At 36.6% G+C, this 21,357-nt stretch overlaps 4 protein-coding genes across 4 annotated transcripts; all 4 read right to left on the bottom strand.

Moving 5' to 3' along the window:
* On the bottom strand, positions 1 to 3,982 carry LOC109719534 (protein FAR1-RELATED SEQUENCE 5-like). Its single transcript, XM_020246276.1, has 2 exons — positions 3,931 to 3,982; positions 1 to 2,662 (listed from the first exon to the last, which is right to left on the bottom strand). The coding sequence occupies exon 2, from the start codon at positions 2,529 to 2,531 to the stop codon at positions 282 to 284; it is 2,250 nt and encodes a 749-aa protein (XP_020101865.1). The 5' UTR covers positions 2,532 to 2,662; positions 3,931 to 3,982; the 3' UTR covers positions 1 to 281.
* Positions 5,064 to 9,179, bottom strand: LOC109719828 (probable prefoldin subunit 3). The gene is made up of 6 exons (XM_020246648.1): positions 8,907 to 9,179; positions 7,390 to 7,447; positions 6,689 to 6,760; positions 5,920 to 6,039; positions 5,751 to 5,852; positions 5,064 to 5,419 (listed from the first exon to the last, which is right to left on the bottom strand). Exons 1-6 carry the CDS (start codon positions 9,068 to 9,070, stop codon positions 5,348 to 5,350), a joined length of 588 nt encoding a protein of 195 aa, XP_020102237.1. The 5' UTR covers positions 9,071 to 9,179; the 3' UTR covers positions 5,064 to 5,347.
* On the bottom strand, positions 10,739 to 11,369 carry LOC109719834 (transcription factor UPBEAT1). Its single transcript, XM_020246663.1, has one exon. It carries the CDS (start codon positions 11,165 to 11,167, stop codon positions 10,769 to 10,771), a length of 399 nt encoding a protein of 132 aa, XP_020102252.1. The 5' UTR covers positions 11,168 to 11,369; the 3' UTR covers positions 10,739 to 10,768.
* LOC109719485 (probable protein phosphatase 2C 42) lies at positions 14,995 to 21,357 on the bottom strand. Its single transcript, XM_020246208.1, has 4 exons — positions 20,802 to 21,357; positions 19,853 to 20,220; positions 18,493 to 18,729; positions 14,995 to 15,492 (listed from the first exon to the last, which is right to left on the bottom strand). The coding sequence occupies exons 1-4, from the start codon at positions 21,118 to 21,120 to the stop codon at positions 15,277 to 15,279; spliced, it is 1,140 nt and encodes a 379-aa protein (XP_020101797.1). The 5' UTR covers positions 21,121 to 21,357; the 3' UTR covers positions 14,995 to 15,276.

Here is a 21,357-nt window from a genome sequence, read left to right as displayed (position 1 = left end):
TTAAGACAAAAAGGAAACTCACAAGAGTTAATGAATGAATAGATGTTTCCATAACTGCAGTTCATGTATAAAAGACACCAAGAAATGGACCTTTGAATGTTTTGCAGAAAGACTCTTTATACACTTTCTTATTTACAATACAATCTGCTGACAACCCTAGAAAGATTTTTAGGTGTCTAAAGAGCAAAAAATCTTGATACTCTACAAACAGTACATAACTCGCGTTATTTGAAGAAATCATGTGACATTTGTATATTTCTGATGCATGTTACAGGTCCAACTCATCTCGCAGAAAACTCGAACCCTTCGAAACAAATGTTGCTCGTCCCTAACGAATTCTGCCCCATGTTATCCAAAACATTCGCATCATCCGCCTGTTTAAATGGAATATTATGCAACAAACTCTCCATCTCCTCGAAAAATCTGTCGAGCCCGTGTTCGAGGAAAACTAGGGCATCTTTGGAAAGCGCGCTTTTGACGGCGACGTTAACCGCTTTATGGCAAACGCGCCGATATCTTAAAAGAAGAGATTCTTGGGCATTTGAATTGATTGCGGAGTGATGTTCGGGATATGCTATCCCCTCCTTGGCGTACTTTGTCCACCTCTTTAATATGTAGCGAGGAGGCAGGTATAGAATGTTATTATTGTTAAGCACCTTCAATGCGTGCATGCATAGAATACCGAAGGACTCGAACTTCTTACAGCTGCACGTGACTGTGGATTCCGAGGGGTTAAAATCGACAATCCCATTAATCTGTTTTTGGGGAACAGAAACCCTAAAAGTGTATACCGATCCATCGACTGCAACCGGTTCACAAAGGCAAGCAAGCTGACTCTTGTATTCAAATTCGAAATCCGAGTAAATTGCTCTTGTATACGACTCTGCTGCTTCTGATAGCATAGGTATCTCGACCAGCAGAACTGGTTTACTTTGCCTCGATTCATAATCTTCGTGCAGTTCCTTCTCGCGAAGTTGAGCTAATGATTTGAAGTACTGGACCATGAATTTGGTAAGAGGTAATTTTCTATAGAAATGTATTTTAAAGAGATTGTCCATATATTCCGTCCATTTTTTCGTAGTCATCGTACCACAAAATGAGTTTTGACGATAATGTAAAGCCCACTTATCTCGAGCAGCGTACAAGTCGTTTAACCATGAACTAGTGGAAAGACCATGCTTATTCACAAGGCTATCCCATTCTTTTCGGAAACCATCTTCAGAACACCCTCCAAATATACAATTCTCAAACTCCTTTTGAAATGTGGGCTCTCGCATAAATAAACTATGCACACGTTTCGACGCATTATAAAGTATATGCCATAAACAAAATTGATGATCCGAGCTCGAAAATGTCATAGTACTTGCCTTTGTTATTGCGGCAGACTGGTCCGTCAAAATGGTTTTCGGTTGCTTTCCAGACATGGCAGCCAAAAAAGTTTTAAATAACCACACGAATGATTCAACGGTTTCATCAAGGAGTAACGCAGCACCAAATATAACAATCTGTTTATGATGGTTTATGCCGATAAATGGTGCAAAAGGTAAGTCAAAACTGCTAGACCGGTAGGTCGTCTCAAATAAAACCACATCACCAAAGTAGGAATAATCAATTATAGATCGTGCGTCCGCCCAAAAGCAGTTAGTAAGACGTTCTGTTTCGTCCAACTGGACGGCATAAAAGAAGGAAGGATCCTCACACTGCTTAGCTTTGAGAAAATCTAAAAGGAATTGAGCATCTCCTTTCTCGAGATCCCTTAATCTTTTCGAGCTCAAACAATGGCTTTGGTTCTTAAATACAACCCCAACATCTACTATACCACGAGACTCCTCTAAATTAGATTCCTGAACTGCAGTGGGCTTCACTCCATAATAGTAGTCCGATTCTGTAAAGATAGCCCGTTGAACCGGTAATTTCCTTTTATGAGATCTTAGCATGTGAATCTTATTAGGGCTCGCAAGGGGGTGATTATGTTCATCAAAAAATTTGTTGATGACCCATAAATTATCTCGGTTCACTTTGAACTCAATTCGAGCTAAACAGTTTGTTCTCTCAAGTGGGCGGGGTTTTTTAGTAACATGTGTACGGTGCTCCTGGCGCGAGCCTTCATTGCTACATACATAATGTCGATCACGTATGCTATTATCTTTCCTCCGAGAAAGATGGCCTTTTCGAACACTGAAACCCCTTCTCTTAGCATAGGAGTTGTAGAAATTGTATGCTTGCTCTTCTGAATGGAAATACATACCAACTTTAGGGTCTGATTGTAAATTTTCAGGTAACGAGGCATCCAAGAGAGTGATATTATTTAGCGATTCATCAGCAACAGTAGTGTCTTCTTTAACTGCTCCATCTGCCACAATTTCATCCTTTTTAGGGTCTTTTGTGGCATTTGCATCTTTAATCGATTCATTCAACTTCTTGCTATCTTCTAAAACCAAAGTATTGGAGCCAATATCACTCCCTTTGGAAGTTAGCGACATGACAGGAGCAACATTCTCTTTAGGAGCTCTTTCCCTAGCAGTTGACATTTTTCACCTATACTCATTCATCGATACAAATCAGCCTTTGTTATTCTCAACACTATCATAAATTGCACATTTCAGAACCAAGATCGTTTTCTCATGAATATGCAAAGTTGGTTACAAAGTTTCACAAAATCCTGGAAATGAAACATGTAAAATAGTAAGCGAAAAGTAATTTTGCAGCAAGCCCTGAAGACAACGACAACATAGCAGCTAAGGTGTCTAACACAAAACACTAAGCAAGCAACATATGCTACATATAACCCTCAAGTGCTATAAATTATCGACTGGGACATTAGGCAAATTCAAGACAATATGTCACCAGGAAAAGGAAAGGATGTAAAGATGGATCGCCAAAATTACTAGAAAGATAAAATACGTGTATCAGGAACAAGTTATAAGCAGAATTCTTAGAGGATAAGTTGCTAGAAACCAAGTTAAATTATTTGGACATGCCACACGTCTAACAGAGACTATATATTACAGTCAAGGATTTAAGTGCCTATCGATATAAGCCGTACCCACCGTGCCATACTGTGCCAACAAAATATTGGCACGATATGACCCTCCGCCGATGACGCTGCTCAAAATCTTTTTTCCTTTCGAATTAGCAAGTAGTTATCTCAATATAATGCAAAAAATTTGATAAAAATATATATTAAGCAATTATAATATCACTGCCAAAAAAAATATTTCATGCCATAATATGCCGCCACACAGGTACTTTATGATAGGCACATCAGCAAGTTCTCGGCACCACCCCGCGCCACGACACTTTAATCCTTGATTACAATGGTAGAGAAAGTGATTCTATTATATAAAAAAGCTGCCTTGAGAGGGAACAAAAACCTGAAAGCGAAGATAGAGAAAGTAGAGAGAAAAAACAAGACAGTTTTTGATTTGACAAAGAACCTGCTAAAAAGTAAACAAGCATTTGAAGCTCTAATTTCAAAACAAAACAAAATCAACCATAGTGCCGAAACTCCTCTCTCGCGAAAAAGATCATCTCTGATAATAAGAAAATTACATCTGTGCAACTTGCAACTACTAAAACACATTATCAGCAAGTGCAAACTACGTAATTGAATCGATTAACTTTGTAGGAGCCCATATTCATACCTAAAGAATCCATTTTTAACAAATTCGCATATTCAACAACATTATTAGGTTATATTTCGAAGTAATTGAGCATTTATTCAAACAATCAGTGCGTACACGTATCTAAAATCGCAATTACAGTAAATCAACCTAAGATACCACAACACAAGTAGGAATCGTAGCGAGAAACCCTAGAACTGAGAATAGGAAGGGATCCACGGCACCAACTGCGATTCGTAAGAGGATCCCTCGCACAAATCGTTACAGAGGAAGGGTCGGATTCGTGAGGGGTCGGGAATCGTCGTACCTCTACGCGGCGCCGCGAGCGGCGGCGGGGAGCGGCGGCGGCGGCGGCGGCGACGGAGGGGCGGCGCTCTCTCTCTCTCTCTCTCTATACGGGGAGGGGGATGTGCGTGTAGGGGCGAGTCGAACCCGTCCGTGTTGAATTATAAGTTTTTTTAAAAAAAAGATTTAATATTTAGTTTTATTATTAATTTAGTCGTGGAGTTCACTGTTTGGCTCCAACACTTTTGAATCAGTTTGATTGCGTTTTTTTTAAAATTGTCAATTTGCATAAAAAAAAAAACTCACTAGTTTTGAAATTTTGTAAAAAGTGGTCACTATTTTAAATTTTGTAGATTCAGTTCGAATCTCATCGGCTCCTCCACCTCCGCGACTCCGAGTCCTTCTCCGGCGGAACGATGCAGCACTGCCCTCGTTAGCATCACGGTGGGCCGCGGAGACGACGTCGAAGGACAAAAATGTAGTGATGCACTATCGCAGAAGGCCGCGGAGGCGGCGATGGATGGTCGGAGAGAAAAAGCAAAAAATAATAATATGAAAAAAGGCAAGCGAATAGGGAATATGCGTATTTTTTTCAATTTTCTAAAAATTTGGTCCGAATCTGTAAAATCGAAAAATACGGCCTACTTTTGCAAAATCTCAAAATTAATAAATTTTTTATGCAAATTGGCCAGTAATAACTGTTGTATTTTCTTTTGTTAGTTACATAAAAATTTCTTCATAAATAATAAGGAAATAAATTATAAATTATTTGTGAACTTCCTAATTAAAGAATTTGTTTGGTAATAAAAAAAAAACAATTAGAAACAACTTTTACTTTAGAATATATCTTTTTATAAAAAAGTTGTTACCAAAAACTTGGCAATAGTTTATATTAAAATATCAATAGTTTATATTAAAATATGTCACTTTTACTGTTTATCTTCTAAAATAGCATAATTAACTTCACCCTATATTATTATTATTATAAAATATTAATTTATCTTTCATATTTTTAATATTTACATTATTTACTTTCTACCAAATAAACAAATGAATTGAAAGAACGGTTAGTTCTCATACTATACATACAAACAGCAAAAGAAAATTAATTTTTACCTAAATTACCATTCACTTTAATAGTAATTTTTTTTAAAAAAAAATAACAAACAGGAAAATTTTCTCCAGCAGTAATACCAATCTCAGATCTTCTGAACTTTTTCGCCGCAGAATACATAATAAAATCTCCTACAAATACCAGTTTAATCCACACCGATAACCGTAATTTCAAAGAGAAACAACACCCAACGACGGATTTAAACAAACATTCTACAATGAGAGAAACGGCGTCGGTAATGGCGACAAGATCAAAAACAGGCGCGGGGATGGAGAGGTCGGCAGAAGCCCGTTGTTGCAGCGTCGGAAAGCGCCAGATGCGTATCTCATGTTTCTTTTGTGGCTTGTTTGGTTCGTCGCTGGTGAACATCCCAGTTGTACACCCGCGCGATCGTGACCTACAATGCAAATGTAAATTCTGATTATCATCGACCGTGATTTTTCTTTCTTTTCTTTTCCACTTATCTCTGTAAATGTCATCCCAAATTCATTTTTGTAGAAATTGTGACTAGCAAAGCGACAGTAATCGCATTTAGTGAACACTTTATCCTCCCTATGCTACAAATTGAAAAGTCACCATTTCCAATTATGTAAAATAACGGAATAAACTAGTTGAGAAAATAAAAGTTAGAAGGCATGAACTGTCCCTAAACTTAACCTAAAAACGAAATCATTTTCAACGAGTTATGAATTAGTAGCAAATTACAAGAATTTTCGAGTCGAGAGTACCTGAGTGATGGTTACTTGGTCTCTCAGGAACTGCAAATCAGCGACAAGGACTTCTAAACTGGCTTTTGCATTTTCTAAGTTCTTTTTCAGAAGAGCGTCGGCCTGCAGAATAGAAATGAATTATCTCAAAAAGCACTCTTTTTTTGTGCGATATACGAGTAAATATTACCTCTTCACAAGAATACTCCAACATCACATTTGCTCCCAACCAAAGACACACCGAATCAGCGTCTTCAATTCGTGCACGTGAATAGATCCCCTCAGAAACTTCAAAATCAGCAATAAGGGCCTGCATAAATAAATTGGGACGCCAGTCATATATGGCTGCGATGAGTCTTGCATATATACGCCATGAAAATATGTGAGGGCACCGCACATATACTGATTTTGCAGAGCTGCTGGTACAGTTCCACATATTGGCGAGGATGTTTATGGAGAAAAAAGATTCGAAAAATATACTGGCTGTGGAAGATTATGGATCAAGATACGTGAGTTCTAACGAAAATAAAAACATGGCATAAAGGTACTAGATGGATGAGTTTTTGAGCTCGTCCAACAAATTGCAGGGAGCGAAGTGAATATTTAGCATAAAAACTAGAGTTTTTCAATCTTCTGAAAAAGATTCAAGCAGTTCCATGCATATCTAATGAGCAAAATTAGATAATCCCTACTCTCCAGACGGTAAATTTCTAGATTAACTGTCACGCCTCGGGACCCGGTTGAAAGCAGTTCTCTTGAAGGTGTTGAAATTTTATATGGTGACCTCGGTTTCTACATTAACATTACTCTGCAACGTCGAGGGTACGATAATCGAAATGCCCTTCAGCTTGCATGGCAGGTTCGAATTATTTGTAAAGAAATGGAATCATCCAACGGCCTTATTTGAAGTTCTAATCTTATAATCAACAATCGTAGAACAAGAAGAAAATGAAACGAACCTCACCAGAACCCTTTTTAGCTTGTAATGTGGCAACTATATCCAAGCACTTCTCAATATCTGGAATTTTTGCCTGTAGCAACAGGAAAAAAAAAAAAAAAAAAAAAAAACAGGGAACCTCTTCATTTCCAACTGGTAGAAAACCATAACAGGATGCAATGTTGGATACTTTCTTCGTACTTTCCTAACAAAACATCCTCAAATCATTTAAATATTTGAAAAACATGAGAAGCAGATCCTACCTTGGATAGGCGGATCAACTAGAAGTATGTTTACACTGACATTTTCTTTTGGCTAAAATGCAAAATACCAGTGCGGAAAATAGTGCCATTGAACTTTGCTAACTCCAAAATAAACCTACATTACCATCTCAATGTTTAGACTATTAGCACTTAACCCCCTCCCCACCAGATCTTTCCCCTGAGCAGGGGGGGTATAAATGGCATTCCAAATCATATTATATAACGACTATCCAACAATTCCTGAGTGAAAAAAATGTGACAGAGCAGGGCAGAGACGGAGGAACATTGAAGAGCGATATTTGGATTTTTCATTTCAACAAGGGGACAAAAGGCATATATGGAGCTATTTTCCGGGGGGGGTTCTGCATTAAGCCTTTTCATTTTCCTTCTTCCATTTCTTTTTTCTTTTTTTTTTCTCTTCTTTCTCTTTTGCAGAAAAATGCAAAGAAGTTGAAGGTACCTGAAGATCTCTTTGTTGTGCTAGAAGTTTCATCTCAACTATCTTGTACTGCTGAAGCCTGGAAAGAAGGAAGTTAACGTTTAGGACAGAATCTTTTTGTACAGAAAATGGAACAACATAGTCTATACATTATTACTGGCATAAACATGAATAAGATTCTCCAAACAACTACAGCTCAGAAATCAACTAGTTTCACAAGAAATCATAGTAAGCTTATAAAAATAAAAATAAATAAATAAATAAAAATCTTGCCGAAATCGTACTTTGATGTAGGCGCATTAAAATAATAAGGGTACAATTTATTCAAGGACAAGTTCTGTAGGACTAACGTCAAGTATCGCCAAGTTATTTACAACCATAGAATAAGGGAAATAACTTGAGCTGCCAAGTGTTTTCTTACAAACAAATAAATGTTCAAGGATTTTGCATTCCCACATTTACGGACTTCCAGTGATATCAATAGATTTACCAACCAGATTTTGATGATGCTCAATCGACAGAGTTACAATTGACTATCATGTTATTACCTAATATTTTCAAATTGACATTGTAGTTATGACCAATTGATTAATTTTTAGCATCGATAAATGCACAAAAATAAGATTGTTAGACAGATAGTGAAATTTTAGGCTCCTTCTCTTACTCCATCCTTACATAAGCAGTACTACAATGAAAAATATTGGAAACTTCGTTTAACAGTAACAGAAAGCAAGGAAGGTAAGTGAAAAGGTCTGGTAAATAAGAGATGAAGAAGATAGAAAAGATCGATAAAGGCCTGATACTGTCGCAAGCCACGGCTTGTCATCTACAGATAATACTGACGGGCACTTTTACTCATACTAAGACTAATCTAATCGGTTAGAATAGGATACAAATTCAACGGAAATATATGAAAGCCAAGTAGAGTCGTATCCGTATAGTATAAGAATCAGGATAAGATCACATCTTAAATCAGGACACGAATATAGTCTTAGAGGCGGGGCACTTCACATGTTTTTGGAAGAGTAGAAACAAATCAATGACATATAAGGGTCTATTTGGCAATGGTATAGTGTGTTATGTAGTTTGACAAAGTGTTGTCGAAGCCCGAAATTCGAATTCACCCCACAGCGCTCTGTGGCAGCAGAATCAGAAGCTCCGAATCAGAGCTTCTGATTTTGGACCTCAAAATCACACTTCTGCTTCTTGCTACAGGTAACTACAGATGAAAGCAGAAGCAGAAGCAGGATCAGAGGGTTCTAAACCTGTTAAATACAACTGTGCTCCATTTCCCGAATCGAGTAAGCTTCTGAAAACTCCTAACTTGTAAAGAAAATTAGGGTTAATTATGGCAAAATCAAACCTTTATTGAAGAAAAGTGAAGATGAGGAGGGGACGAATGGAATAAACACTACAAAACCATAACAACAACCACAACAATAGGGGATTACACAGCACGATCGTAGCAAACACCCTAATAGTAGGGATCAAAGACGAAAGAGTCCGAAACCCTAGATGGAGGAGGGTGGAATCGGAACCTCTCTTGGAGGAAGGCGAGGGAGGAGTTCACGTCGAGCCCCGATTGCTTGAGGTAGGTCTCCACGTCCTCCACGAAGGACGCCGCGGGGATCCCCCTCCGCTCCGCCACCCCCTGCGGGGACGAGGGAGAAGGAGACGACGATGAGGCGGACGCCGCCGCCATTAGAGAGCTGGAGGAGAGAGAAGCGGAGGTCTCCAAGCTCTCTCTCTCTCTCTCTAGAGCTCTCTCTCTCTCTTTCTAGGGTTTCGAGGAGGGAGATGAAGAGGAGTAGGGGGTGCTGAGTGTGAGTCCACCATTTGATGTGCGGATCGTGTAGAGACCTTTGGATTTGATCAAGATCGGCCGATCTCGACCGTTCAATCCGTATGTGTAATGCGTGTGTGAAATAAAAGTATTAATTAAACCATGAGAAAATTGCATATATGTCCCTAAATATTTTACAAATTATTAATTTGTCCCTACAATATCTTATTATTTTACTATTATATGTTTCTAAAACTAAAAAGAGAAGGGATTAATGGTAAAAAAATGTTTAGAGACCCTCTCAACTACATCACATTTTTTTTAACTATAACCCTCAATTTTTAAATATAGTTAGATATATTAATTTGATTAAAACTAGAGTTAAAATCAGTAATTTTAATGACTGATGCATGTAAGCCCTTTACAAGTTTGCTGACATAAAAATAATTTAATTTAGGTGAAATTTTGAGAAAATAAATATATTATATATATTTCAAAATATTATGTATATTTATTAATTCCTGCTAGTTAAATATATTTTAAAATTTTAGCAGCAAGAAGGTATATATCGAGCGAATTTAATTCGGCGAAAAAATGAGCTTCTATATATATCTCCAGAAAAAAGAATTAATTAAAACTCTAACTTGAATTAAGTTTCTAAATATTATTATAATTAGGCTTAAAAAACCATAGAGACAATTATATAAATAGATAAAAGGCATAATATATAGGAAATCAAAATATCAATGAAAAAGAATATATATATATATATATAGAGAGAGTTGAGCTAGAATACTATCGATAGCAAATCGGCATTTTTGCCACCCATTTGTTTTCGATGATGGAGTCTCCAAATCGACGATCGGCACCGTTGAATATGATCTATACTACTTGAAGTGTTTGGAAATCAAATTTCGAATCTTTTCGACATCATTTGCCTAATGATCAAAGGGTTTCAAAATTTGTAATTTTAATGATCGATATGAGGCGTTTTCTCGTTTAACAGCGTAAAGATACCCAAATCAATTGAATTTTTGTTAGAAAATTTTTTAAACTATTTAAAACAAGATCTATACTCTAGATCTTGATTACAAGACTCCTATCATCATTTTTTTAATAATATTCATTTTCAACCGTTCATTTTTGTGTCCACTCGATGGGTATGAGAACAATATCGAAAATGTATGAAATTTGATTTCTAAATACTTCAAATGGTATAGATCATGCTCAACGGTGCCAATGGTCAATTTGGAGGCTTCATCATCGAAAACAAATGGGTGACAAAAGTGCCGGTTTGCTATCGATAGTATTCTAGCTCAACTATATATATATATATATATATAATATATAATATATATATATATATATAATATATATATATATAATATAATATATATATATTATATAATATAATAGTATATGCATGAGATCTCCCAAACTATACAACTCTTAACAGACTCATGATCATGTAAATCTCAACAGTAAAAATAAAAACAAAAAATAAAAAATCTCTTCATCCATTCAATCACAACTGTTTAAATAATTATTTTATATATATATATATATTATATATATATTTAAGAGATGATTAATCATAGAAATAGTATTATTATTACACTATCGCTTTGGAGAAAACACACTGAGCATGATCTTCATCACCTTCACCTGCATCTCAAGCCACATTACGTAATCCGCTGCGACGCGCAGAAGCCCCTCGAGACCGACCGACTCGTCGTCCCCGCAGCGCTGCGGCACGAGCCGCCTCAGCTCCCCGACCTTCCGCTCGACAAGCCGCGCGTCGACGGGCTCTCTAGAACCTTCTAGAAGAGCCCTCCCCCTAGTCATCTTCAACATAGTAGTAATTAGGGTGGTGGCTCCAGTACCTGCTCTTTTGGTCTTTGCCATCTGCTTCTTGAACCTTCTTCTTGCTCTTGTTGCTGCATGGTGTCGCGTGGCGCGGATCGAATGCGTATCGGTTCGAGAGCGGCGCGACCGACGTGGTTTTCGTGTCGCCATGTATGTGTATATATATATATATATGTGTTAATGGAGAGCTTAAAGAAGAGTTCAAGCTAAGCAACTTCCTTATATATATTTGTAGCCCTAATATATACTAGAGAGAGAGAGAGAGAGAGAGAGAGAGAGAGAGAGAGAGATGTATACACAAAGGTTTTGAAGAGGAGGAGCTCATACATATATACAATGGCATGGCATGGCCCAAAAGTAAAAAAATAATGTTTGATGAATGCATGTAGATGTGGGGATAATGAATGATAACAAATTAAAGAAGAGGGAGAGGGGTGGGGGTGGTGGGGAGGGGGGGTGGTTTGGCATGAAATGGTTTGCTTGTGGGAGAGGGCATGTTCTCTCCTAACTCAATGCACATGCATCCACATGATAATTCCTTAAAAACACCTAACCTAGCTCTTACTTCCCCATCCCTATCACCTCTACTAAAAAAGTCTAGAATATACCGATTATATTACTGATGTGGCGTCCCCAGCCAATCAGATTGTTCCTCTTAGATCACCTGTTCCATCATGATCATTAAAAAAAATTATTATTATACTTTTTTCTTCAAATATAGAGATGCGATTGGCTAGTTATTGATGATGTGGTGTAAGTGTTATATACCAGACTCCCTCCACCTCTACACCTCTCTCTCTCTCTCTCTCTCCTTGGAAGTTTATTGCCTACATCAAGTGCATCATTACATCTATACATTGTAGTGCTATTTCTTATTTATTTTTATCTCATAATTCAATCTTTATCTATCATTCGCTCAATTATAGAACTCTTTTATTCTGTTTGATATTCGATGATCAGATTGAAGAGTTGCCGAAGAACTCGAATCCAACCCAAAAGCTTATGTTGTTAGAGAAGATACCTCTCCATATGTGGCACTAACTCAAGTGCGGCTAAGTGTGTAGCGAAAACAACTTTATATACTAGATGCAACTAAGACGTGGCCAGTGCGCAAGCGCTGATAATATATTAAAGAGCTTAGGCCTAACCCAAACACTTGAGTTGATAGATGGAAATATCCTCCACATCATATGTTTTTCATTTTATATCTAATAAGAGACTATTATTCATAATAGAACTGAGATAAGCGAAAAAAAGTAAAGCTAGAATAAAGGAATAATGTTTACTATCTGCTTTGTAGCCTTTTAGATGCCTTAGATTTAGTCAGAGTAGATGGAATAGTATTTGACCCAAGGGCTACAAATTTGATAGTAAATATATTCATCTACTATTGATAGTAGAACAGATGGACTCAATTAAAAGATTCATTAGAGGCTGTTTGATTTCTTAGAAAAAAATATGGAAGAAAACTTGTTGAGAAAGAAGTTTTTTATTAAAAACCTTTTTTTTTGTTTTCAGCCCATTTGATTCTAAAGAAAACTAGCTTTTTTGAAAAGCTTTTTTTTTATCAAATTTCATGAAAAAACTAGTGTTTTAGTTTTTAAACTTTTTTTTTTAGAAAAGCGAAAACACTAATTTTCTATAAAATGTAGTAAAAAGCTTTTCAAAAAAGCTTTTTTTTTTTTTTTTTCGAGAACCAAACATGCGAAAAACTGAAAAGGAAAAAATTGTCCATGGAAAACTTTTTATCTTAAAAAAGATTTTTCGACACTTTCCCTAGAAAGGAATAGTGCTTAGACACACAGATGCACCAGGTGCAATAAACAACAAAGTTCTCCTCCTTATTTTTCTCTCATACTACATGTATATATGTACCTCTCTCTCTCTCTCTCTATCTACATATCACGGATATTTCTGTAAGCCTCACATGTCCGTTTGTCGGACACGTGCGTGTCCGTGTTAGATACGTGTCCAATGTGGACACTCTTTGCATGCTCATTTACTGTCAATCCATAGTGCATACAATTAAAATATATATATTTATTTTTATTTTACTTTTCTCAATATCAAATATAATATAACGCCACTTTTTCTAAAAATAATAATTAAATGCATATAATTTTTTTTTGACAATATAAATAAATTATGTATAAAGAAAAATTATTTTTCTTAGAATATATGAACTATCAATACAAATTTTATTAATTTTTATTTGTACGAAAAATATAATAATATTTTACAAAAATTAATATTTTATACNAACGGATACATCCCTCCGTTTTCTTCTATAAACATCCGCTCTTTTCCATGTGCTTTTCGCTGCCGCGTCCTCTCTCTCTCTCTCTCTCTCTCTCTCTCTCTCTCTCTCTCTCTCTCTCTCCTTTTTCTTTTTTTTTCCTCATCAAAAAACACCCTGGATTTTTCCCCTCTCACTTTCATTCTCTCCATTGTGAAGTGGAAATGGGCCTTCACATCCTTATTAATTCCAGCTCAACAAAAGAGGTGACCAAAAAAGGGGTCCCCCTATGCATGTTCCATACATTAATTTCTATAGTGGTTAGCCACTTACTAGGGTTTTGCATGTATGCATGTACATGTTTCCCTATAGGGAACCCACCATAAGCCCTTGTTATTAACACATAATAATAACATATTAGTCTCTTTAATTTATTTCATATCCATCTTGCATTAGGATAGGGATTTGCTCCCCTAATCCTTAGTAAGTGGATTATGAGAGACATCATTATAATTTAATTACTCTTAATGAGTTCTTTTGTGTCGATAATCTCTCTTGCGTGTCGATCGGAGATCATTTGTCGGCTCCGACATGCGATTTCGACCTTAAGAAATGTAAGCATAAATAGTGGATTAGTAACTTGTATTATTAGACCATGTTTGATTAGTTTATTTGTAATCATCACTTGTCAAAGAAGTATATATGCACCATTGTCAATGTTCAATGTAGTAGTATTGGTACAAAATGTCGTATATAAATATTCAAAAAAGGGTTAATTTCATTATTTTCATACAGGCCTCTATAAATACTGTGAATGACAAATATTTTCCTACAAAGCTCAACTTTTGTATGATGTCCCGGCAAAAGTCCTGATATTTTCAAATAGTATGTCCCTGCCATTAGAATCCGTTAGAAAATTTTAGTTAACCATAGGTTAAATTCTTAACCCTGATTAGTTTTGACATTTTTACCCTTTTATATATACTATTATGGCTTTTGGAAGAATATATTTGTGATGGCAAAATTAAAAATATAAACAGACCACTAACAGTTCTCTAACGTCAACAAATTAGAGGAACATATTTGAAAACATCAGAATTTTTACAACATCAGAATTTTTGCAAGAACAACATATGAAAGTTGAACTTTGTAGAAATATATTTATCATTCACTATATTTGCAGAGACCTGAATGAAATTAACCCTTAAAAAGAGAAATACCGTTTTTTGATAGTTTATTTTTTTTAAAAAAGAAATAATTATTTCACATAATTATTTAATTTCCTCTCAGTTAAATCTAACACCAAAGCTTATGCATCGTTGCATTCTTAATAAAGTGGGTCCGAAAAGCATTAGAGCTTCTACTTTTGACACTTGTATGGAACCAAAATAGCATTTTACGGTATTATGTTATGGTACAATTTAAAAATATGAAGCTTTTCATGATGATAAAATGCACAAAAACATGTATCTAAATCCAAATATTTTGTCATCCAAACAAACTCTACACATCATTTAACATTCACATCAATTGGTTTTTAGCCCAATGGAAATCATACAATAATATTTGATCCTTGATCTAGAGACAAACCATATGGAAATATTGGAAACTATAAAAGATATTTAAACGATTCGACATCGATTATACGATTCCGTTTTTCAATTTTTCGATTTTTCCAGTTCCATAACAATCGCTAAACAAATCAATAAGTAGGGTTTCATATTTATCGGCATTTCCATCATTTAATACAAAAGAAATGGAATTACAAAATGGAATAATTCATAGATTCTCTTCTTGTTTTTTTCTTAAATCAAAATCTACAAAGGGCCCAGATGAGAAGAACTAATCGATGTTTATCCACGATCAAGATTCCGGTACACGGAAAAAAAAAAAGAAAAAAGAGCTTGTAATAAATAAGCAACAATCGATTTTATGTGCACAACAACTTCAACAAACAGTGATAGAAGAGACCTACGAATCGAACATCTAATGTCGATCGGAGCTCGCTGATCAGCAGCGGTGATCAATGATCTAAAGCACTTCTTACCGATAAATAAGGCCCTTGTGAGCCACCTTTTGTGATTAGTTCGTTATGATTTAGAAATACGACAATAACGGTGATATCGTCGTGGAAATGCCGCCGGACCTTCTTATCGATCCTCTTGAGATCGGAGTAGCGCATCTCTCGCTTTCTCGCCGCTTCATGGAGAGCGGCTTTTATTAGCCTCCGTGCACTTCCCTGATTCAAAATGAGATAAAACGTAGCAGAAGTTATACGGTGCAAATCACAGTGTCAACCTGGCAAAGCTTTTCAATGACTAACAGCTTTCTAATCAAAAACCCTCCCAAAAACAAAAAAACTTTCCATCCATGTAAAACAATTTAGTCATGTAAATCAGATGGTCACATGTTACTGAAGCATCCTCTTTCAGATTCTGAATTCATCATTACAGAAGTGCTAAGTTGGATTCTAATCACAATAACAGCCTTCTTCATAGCATAACTGACGAGAGTTTATCCAATTTTTCAGTGACTTACAGCAAATAATTGCAAGATTGAGCGCGACAGATAAAAAAGAAACATGGAGAAACAAGCAACATCTGCACTACGCAAATATTTATGTATGACCTACATTTTTAGGCCCTAATTGGATTTCAGCACGAGTTACCCAGAGATAACTGTAGTGCGATGATGATTTCTTTTGTGATTGGAAGCCTAAGAGTTTGACTTTAGCTCCTTAGTAGGTCATGGCATCTGTGATTTAATAGAATAGTGTTTTCACGTACTAGTTGGTTTTTCTTACCCCAAAAGAATGACTTGAAGGCTAAACATGATATGTCTTTCTAGCTATTTGATAATACTCTTCATCTACCAAATACTACAACGTTCTTAAGTAAACGAAAGAGATGTGCTAAACACGATTGTCACAATGGGGCCTTACGGCAGTGTTTGGTTAGGAAACAAAGGGGGGAATAAGCCCTTATTCCCCCCTTTGTTCCCAAATGAGAATTTTCGTACCTGAGAACTACTATTCTCGGGTCCCTGAAATAAGCCGGTATAATCCAGTATAAGGCTAGAACTATTATTCCACCTTTTTGCTGGAACAAGCTTGTTTCCAAGTAGGAACAAGGTTAATTAAAGCCTTAATATATTTTAATTATGGTATTAAACATTAATTAATTTAACTAATATATTTAAATCATTATCCATCGCTTAAATAATAAAATAATTTATTTATTTATTACTTATAATTAATTAGCTAATTAATTATTAATAATTTAATATGTTTATCTATAAACTAATATTTATATTGATCATCCATTAATATTTTTATTAATCTAATTAATTTTTTTACTAGTTATCTAACTAAAATAATTTACTAACTAATTAAAAAGTTAAATTATTTTTTACATTTAATTAATTAATTAATAAATTTTCATTATCTTATACAATATTCATAGCTAATAAATTTATTAATTTATTAAATTATTTTTAAGTAAAATTTTAATATTAATTAATTAGATAAAATAATTTTAATTTAAAATTATAACTTTTATTTCTCTTGTTCCAATCGAACCATCCAAACACTATTTACCTTATTCCCAGGAACAACCTAATTTTCATCCAAACACAAAATTAGTCTAGTTCCTACTTATGCCTGAACTTGTATCTATCCCTGAAATAAGCAATTGTTACTTATATCCGAACCAAATGTAGCCTAAAAGTATAGATTATTATTGTTTCCACCAGATTCTTAATTTGTTTAGTTTGCTTAAGACATTTGATTCAGCACAAATGCATCGATTGCTCCAGCTTCCATACACCACATGGTGGTTGAACACTCAAAATACAAAGCAAGCAAGCAAAGAATCAAAACTGCTTTGATGCTTGGGTGAGTGCAACAGAGCATTATAAAGATTTTGCCAGGTAAACCCGTAGCATATGACACGAGCACTTCTTAAATAAATTTTAAAAAAGGCATAAGAGTTTTGCAGTGAGCGACAGATTACAAAAGGGGGAACAAAGCTAACTATAAGACCTCCTTCAGTTAAGCAACTTTAAATCTATTCTTGTTTTTCTTTTTTTTTTTAAACCTTATACTCAAATTTTACAAGATTGAATGTGCCACAAGACGGTGGATTATTCCTAATTTTCACATTTGTGGGGATTGTTTGGTGATAAGAAAACAAAGAAGTGTAGAACTACCTATTATTTACTTCTTTGTTTTTTCAAAAATGGCAAGATTTCAAGCCGACAAACAGCAAACAGAAAAGACAAGTCCATCCATTGGCAGATACAATCACATAGAACTTCACTTCAAAGAAGACAACAGGAAAGGTAAGGTTATCAAATGAGGCCTAGGGGTTTCATCTTTTTCATCAAAGAATAGTATAAAGGTAATGCCTTGCATTTAATCTTGTCTGCATGTTGGAAACTCTTAAATAAGTATAAGTCGATATAACAGCATGAACAAGAATATCATGAAAAGTTGACCTTGTGGGCCTTTCAGAGAGGAGATATCAGACGGTCTATGAAACCTAACTGACGAAATAGATCAGAATATGCCATTAATTATTCCTCCAAAGATAGATCCATGTGGTTTTATTTGCTAGCAATTTTATAAACAGTAAAATGTTTGCATGACATGAAATAGGCATTTGTAGTTACCAAGTCACTATTAAATATCATTTAAAAAAAGAAAGAATAAAGATAACTTGCATCCAAGTAGCCTAAAGGCCCAAAAGTGGTCAGTATTAGATGCGAATTTTGTGTCAGTGTACACATGTAATTACATCTACGAGCCTTTTTCTATCTCGATGTGAAAATAATTGTAATCATAACAATATTTAAATTTTTAGATAGATTTACATATGACCCCTGCAAAGTTGCTTATTTTACACACATATCCAGTAAAAGGCTGATTCTCAATGCATGCCCTTCAGAAACCTCTTACAATAAATGCGCCACTATAGAAAGAAGTTTCTAATACAAAACCAGTGTACCCTCCCATGGACTGGATGAACCTCCAACTTAAGGGTATTTTGTAAGAAACTGAACACTCGAGAGGGTATATAGAGAAAGAAAAATCAAAAGAGATGATTTTGCAGAGACATGCATGTAAAAGCCCCAAAATCAAATAATGCATGACAATAGATAAAAAAGAAGCGAAAGAGATAATATAATTTAAGAAAATCAAAATGAGAAGTTGCAACTAACAACAATAACGACCGAGTCTTACTGTACGGGGATGATTGTGAACAATGTCAACTGCCTCCTGATTACTTAGGTGTTCCCACAGCCCATCTGAAGCAAATATGAGGAAAGAGTCACTTGGTTGAAGATGATGAGAGACAATAGAGGGGTTCGCAGACAAGATAGGCATTCTCATGGGTTCGGAAATTCGGAATTTGGGGTTGATTGGTTCCCTGTTAAACTGGGCATGTTTCATATATGCATCACCTATAGATCTAGAAACCTGCAGTAACATTGCAATAGAAGTATTGGCCACACAAGTACAGTACTAGCTTCAAATAAAGCCTAAAATATATAAGTTTAACTAAAAGTAAACTTCTGCTTTTGCTGCAATAGAGACCAAAATACTTGAGATACGGCTTAAGTGTCATGAGTGGTTTCCTAGTAGATAAGCCATTTTACAATCATGCCAAGGTTGAGCCTAAATAAGGAAGAAAAATACTAAAACCCATTGGACTCTAATCAGATTCTAGTCCAAAAGTATTAAAGCTGCGAAAAAAAATTTAGTCGCTATAGCACTTAATATGTCCATAAACACGAGCTACAGCCCAGATTCTTAGAGAGCAGAGTCAGTGGTATTATACAAAGAACAAAGTACATTACATCATTTGATTCTGAACAAAGTACAATTGTATTTTCACAGACTAAAACAACAATACAAAACACAGACATTAGCAACCAATTTTAATCAATTCAGCCTTCGTCCTAAATCCTCAATAGAAACACACACATATTCCCTTTCGCAACTTGATTCTGTCTTAGTTCTGCCCTCTCATAAACAAATTGGAACTGAATCTTTCCTAATCACCTCTAGCTGTGTCGGTTTTCCGCCTCTACCTCTTTCTTAACTCATCACCACTTTGACCCGGAAAACAAAGAACAAACTTCACTAAGCCATAGTAATGAATACATCAACACATGTTGATTAACCAAAAGGCAATAAACAACAAAAAATTTAAGTTATCCAAATAAACATGTAAAACCAATGATATTAATCCCTACCGACAATATATAGGTTATAAAACTAATTGCATGTTGGTGGGGCCCCCTTCAGCATTTTCTTTCAACTGCAACCCCTTTAGTAGAGCATTTGGCAAACAGCAACTTTTGAAGCTTCTGCTGCAATAGCAAGCTGAAATGGGATTCTATGCCCTTAAAGCAGAAGCTCCAGCTTCTACTGTCACTCCGGAGAGAAGCTGTTGCTGTTTGGGGGAAGATTCTAATATAGTGTTTCTGATAGCAGTACTCAGAAGACATTTCATCGAATCGAATGAGGACACAACTGTAGGAGGGCCAAACAGTCAAGTGACACAGTAACTGAGAGTACAAAATGGCAAATTACTGACCTGTATAATGCCTTTGATTCTCCAAACTCCATGTTTGAGAACCACAATCTGAGGGTCATCAGGATGCTGCGCCTTGAGCTCCTGCCTCACCTCCTGCATGTTCGCATTGTGTTCGGTGGACAACTGTATGGCGGCAACCTCTCCGGTATTCCCAACTTTTTTACCGAGCACAACACGAGAGTCACCCAAGTTTGCAATGTAAAGAGTTTTTTGGCGAATCACGCCGACAAGACAGCAGGAGCCAGAAGTCGCGATGTCCGGCCGGGTGCTCCATAGCTGAGAGACGAGACTGATAAACCCTTCCTCAGTAGCCAAGAATGCCCTTCGGATGCCTTCAGCCGTCACATCTTGTGGGCCCGACGAAATCTCTAAATGAATAAATCCACCAAATTAATCAGACAACCATAACGGCATAAACCTATAAGCAAAATCCAAGTGCTAATTTGGCTCATTGTTTACACTTTCTTTTCTTTTTTTTCCCCCACATTCTATATAATAAAAGACACTTTCGATGATTTTTCTCAACATTACAATAGTCCGATTGGTTGCAAACTCCATTTTTATATTTGGACAACAACAAAAACAAAATATTTGCTAACCATATTTCCGTTTCTTCGTTACTCTACAAAGATGAGCTTCACAATTATATAATAGCATTACAATGAAACAATTCACACTCATTACCTCTAATCATTCATAACTTGAGAACATAAACAATACCAACATAAACATGTACTAACTACTAAAGCTTAGTCTCCTAAGAAGTAAGCTATTATTATAAGTAACACACACCTAAATTGCAACAAGCTAACTCAAGCAAATTGCATTGTATAGAAACCAAACATTCATAACATATATATAAATATTGCACATTTACATGGAATTAAACAAAAGAAGATCAAATTTGGCGCAAATAAAAGGCGATCGACCGAGGATCGCGGGGTCTCACCGCGGAAGTGGCGGAAGAGGTGGTCGCAGACGTATCGCGCGGCGTCGGGGCCCCCGTGGCCGTCGTAGACGCCGACGAAGGTGCCGAAGGGCCCCGACTCGACCTGGCTCTGGTCCTCGAGCACCTGGTTCGCCTGCGCCACCCCCATCGAGAACTCCCCCCCGGCGCACCGCCCTATGTCCTTGTACCACACCAACCCCTCCCTCCTCCCCTCCTCCGCCCCCCCTCCCCCTCCTCCTCCTCCTCCGCCGCCCCCGTCACCTCCGGCGGCCGCGGGCGCAAAGCACGCCGATAGGAGCCTCATCAGCGCGTCCAGCATCCCACATCTCTAGCCACGATTGATCCCTAACCCTAATCCCTTCCCCTCTCGTTTCGATCGATCTCAAGAGCCCCCCCACCCCACCGCGCCCGCGAGAGAGAGAGGGACGATGCCCTAGCTCGCCATTGTTAAGGAGAGGAGGAGGAAGAGGAGGAGGAGGAGGGGGTGCGCACGATAGCGTGAGGGGGTGGGGGGAGGTGCGCACGTTAGCGAGGAGAGGGGGTGGAGAATTTTGGT

The sequence above is a fragment of the Ananas comosus genome, linkage group 13 (assembly GCF_001540865.1).
Source record: "Ananas comosus cultivar F153 linkage group 13, ASM154086v1, whole genome shotgun sequence".
Lineage (NCBI taxonomy): Eukaryota > Viridiplantae > Streptophyta > Magnoliopsida > Poales > Bromeliaceae > Ananas > Ananas comosus.
The sequence above is the reverse complement of the archived record's forward strand: the minus strand, read 5'-3'. Positions and strand labels throughout refer to the sequence as shown.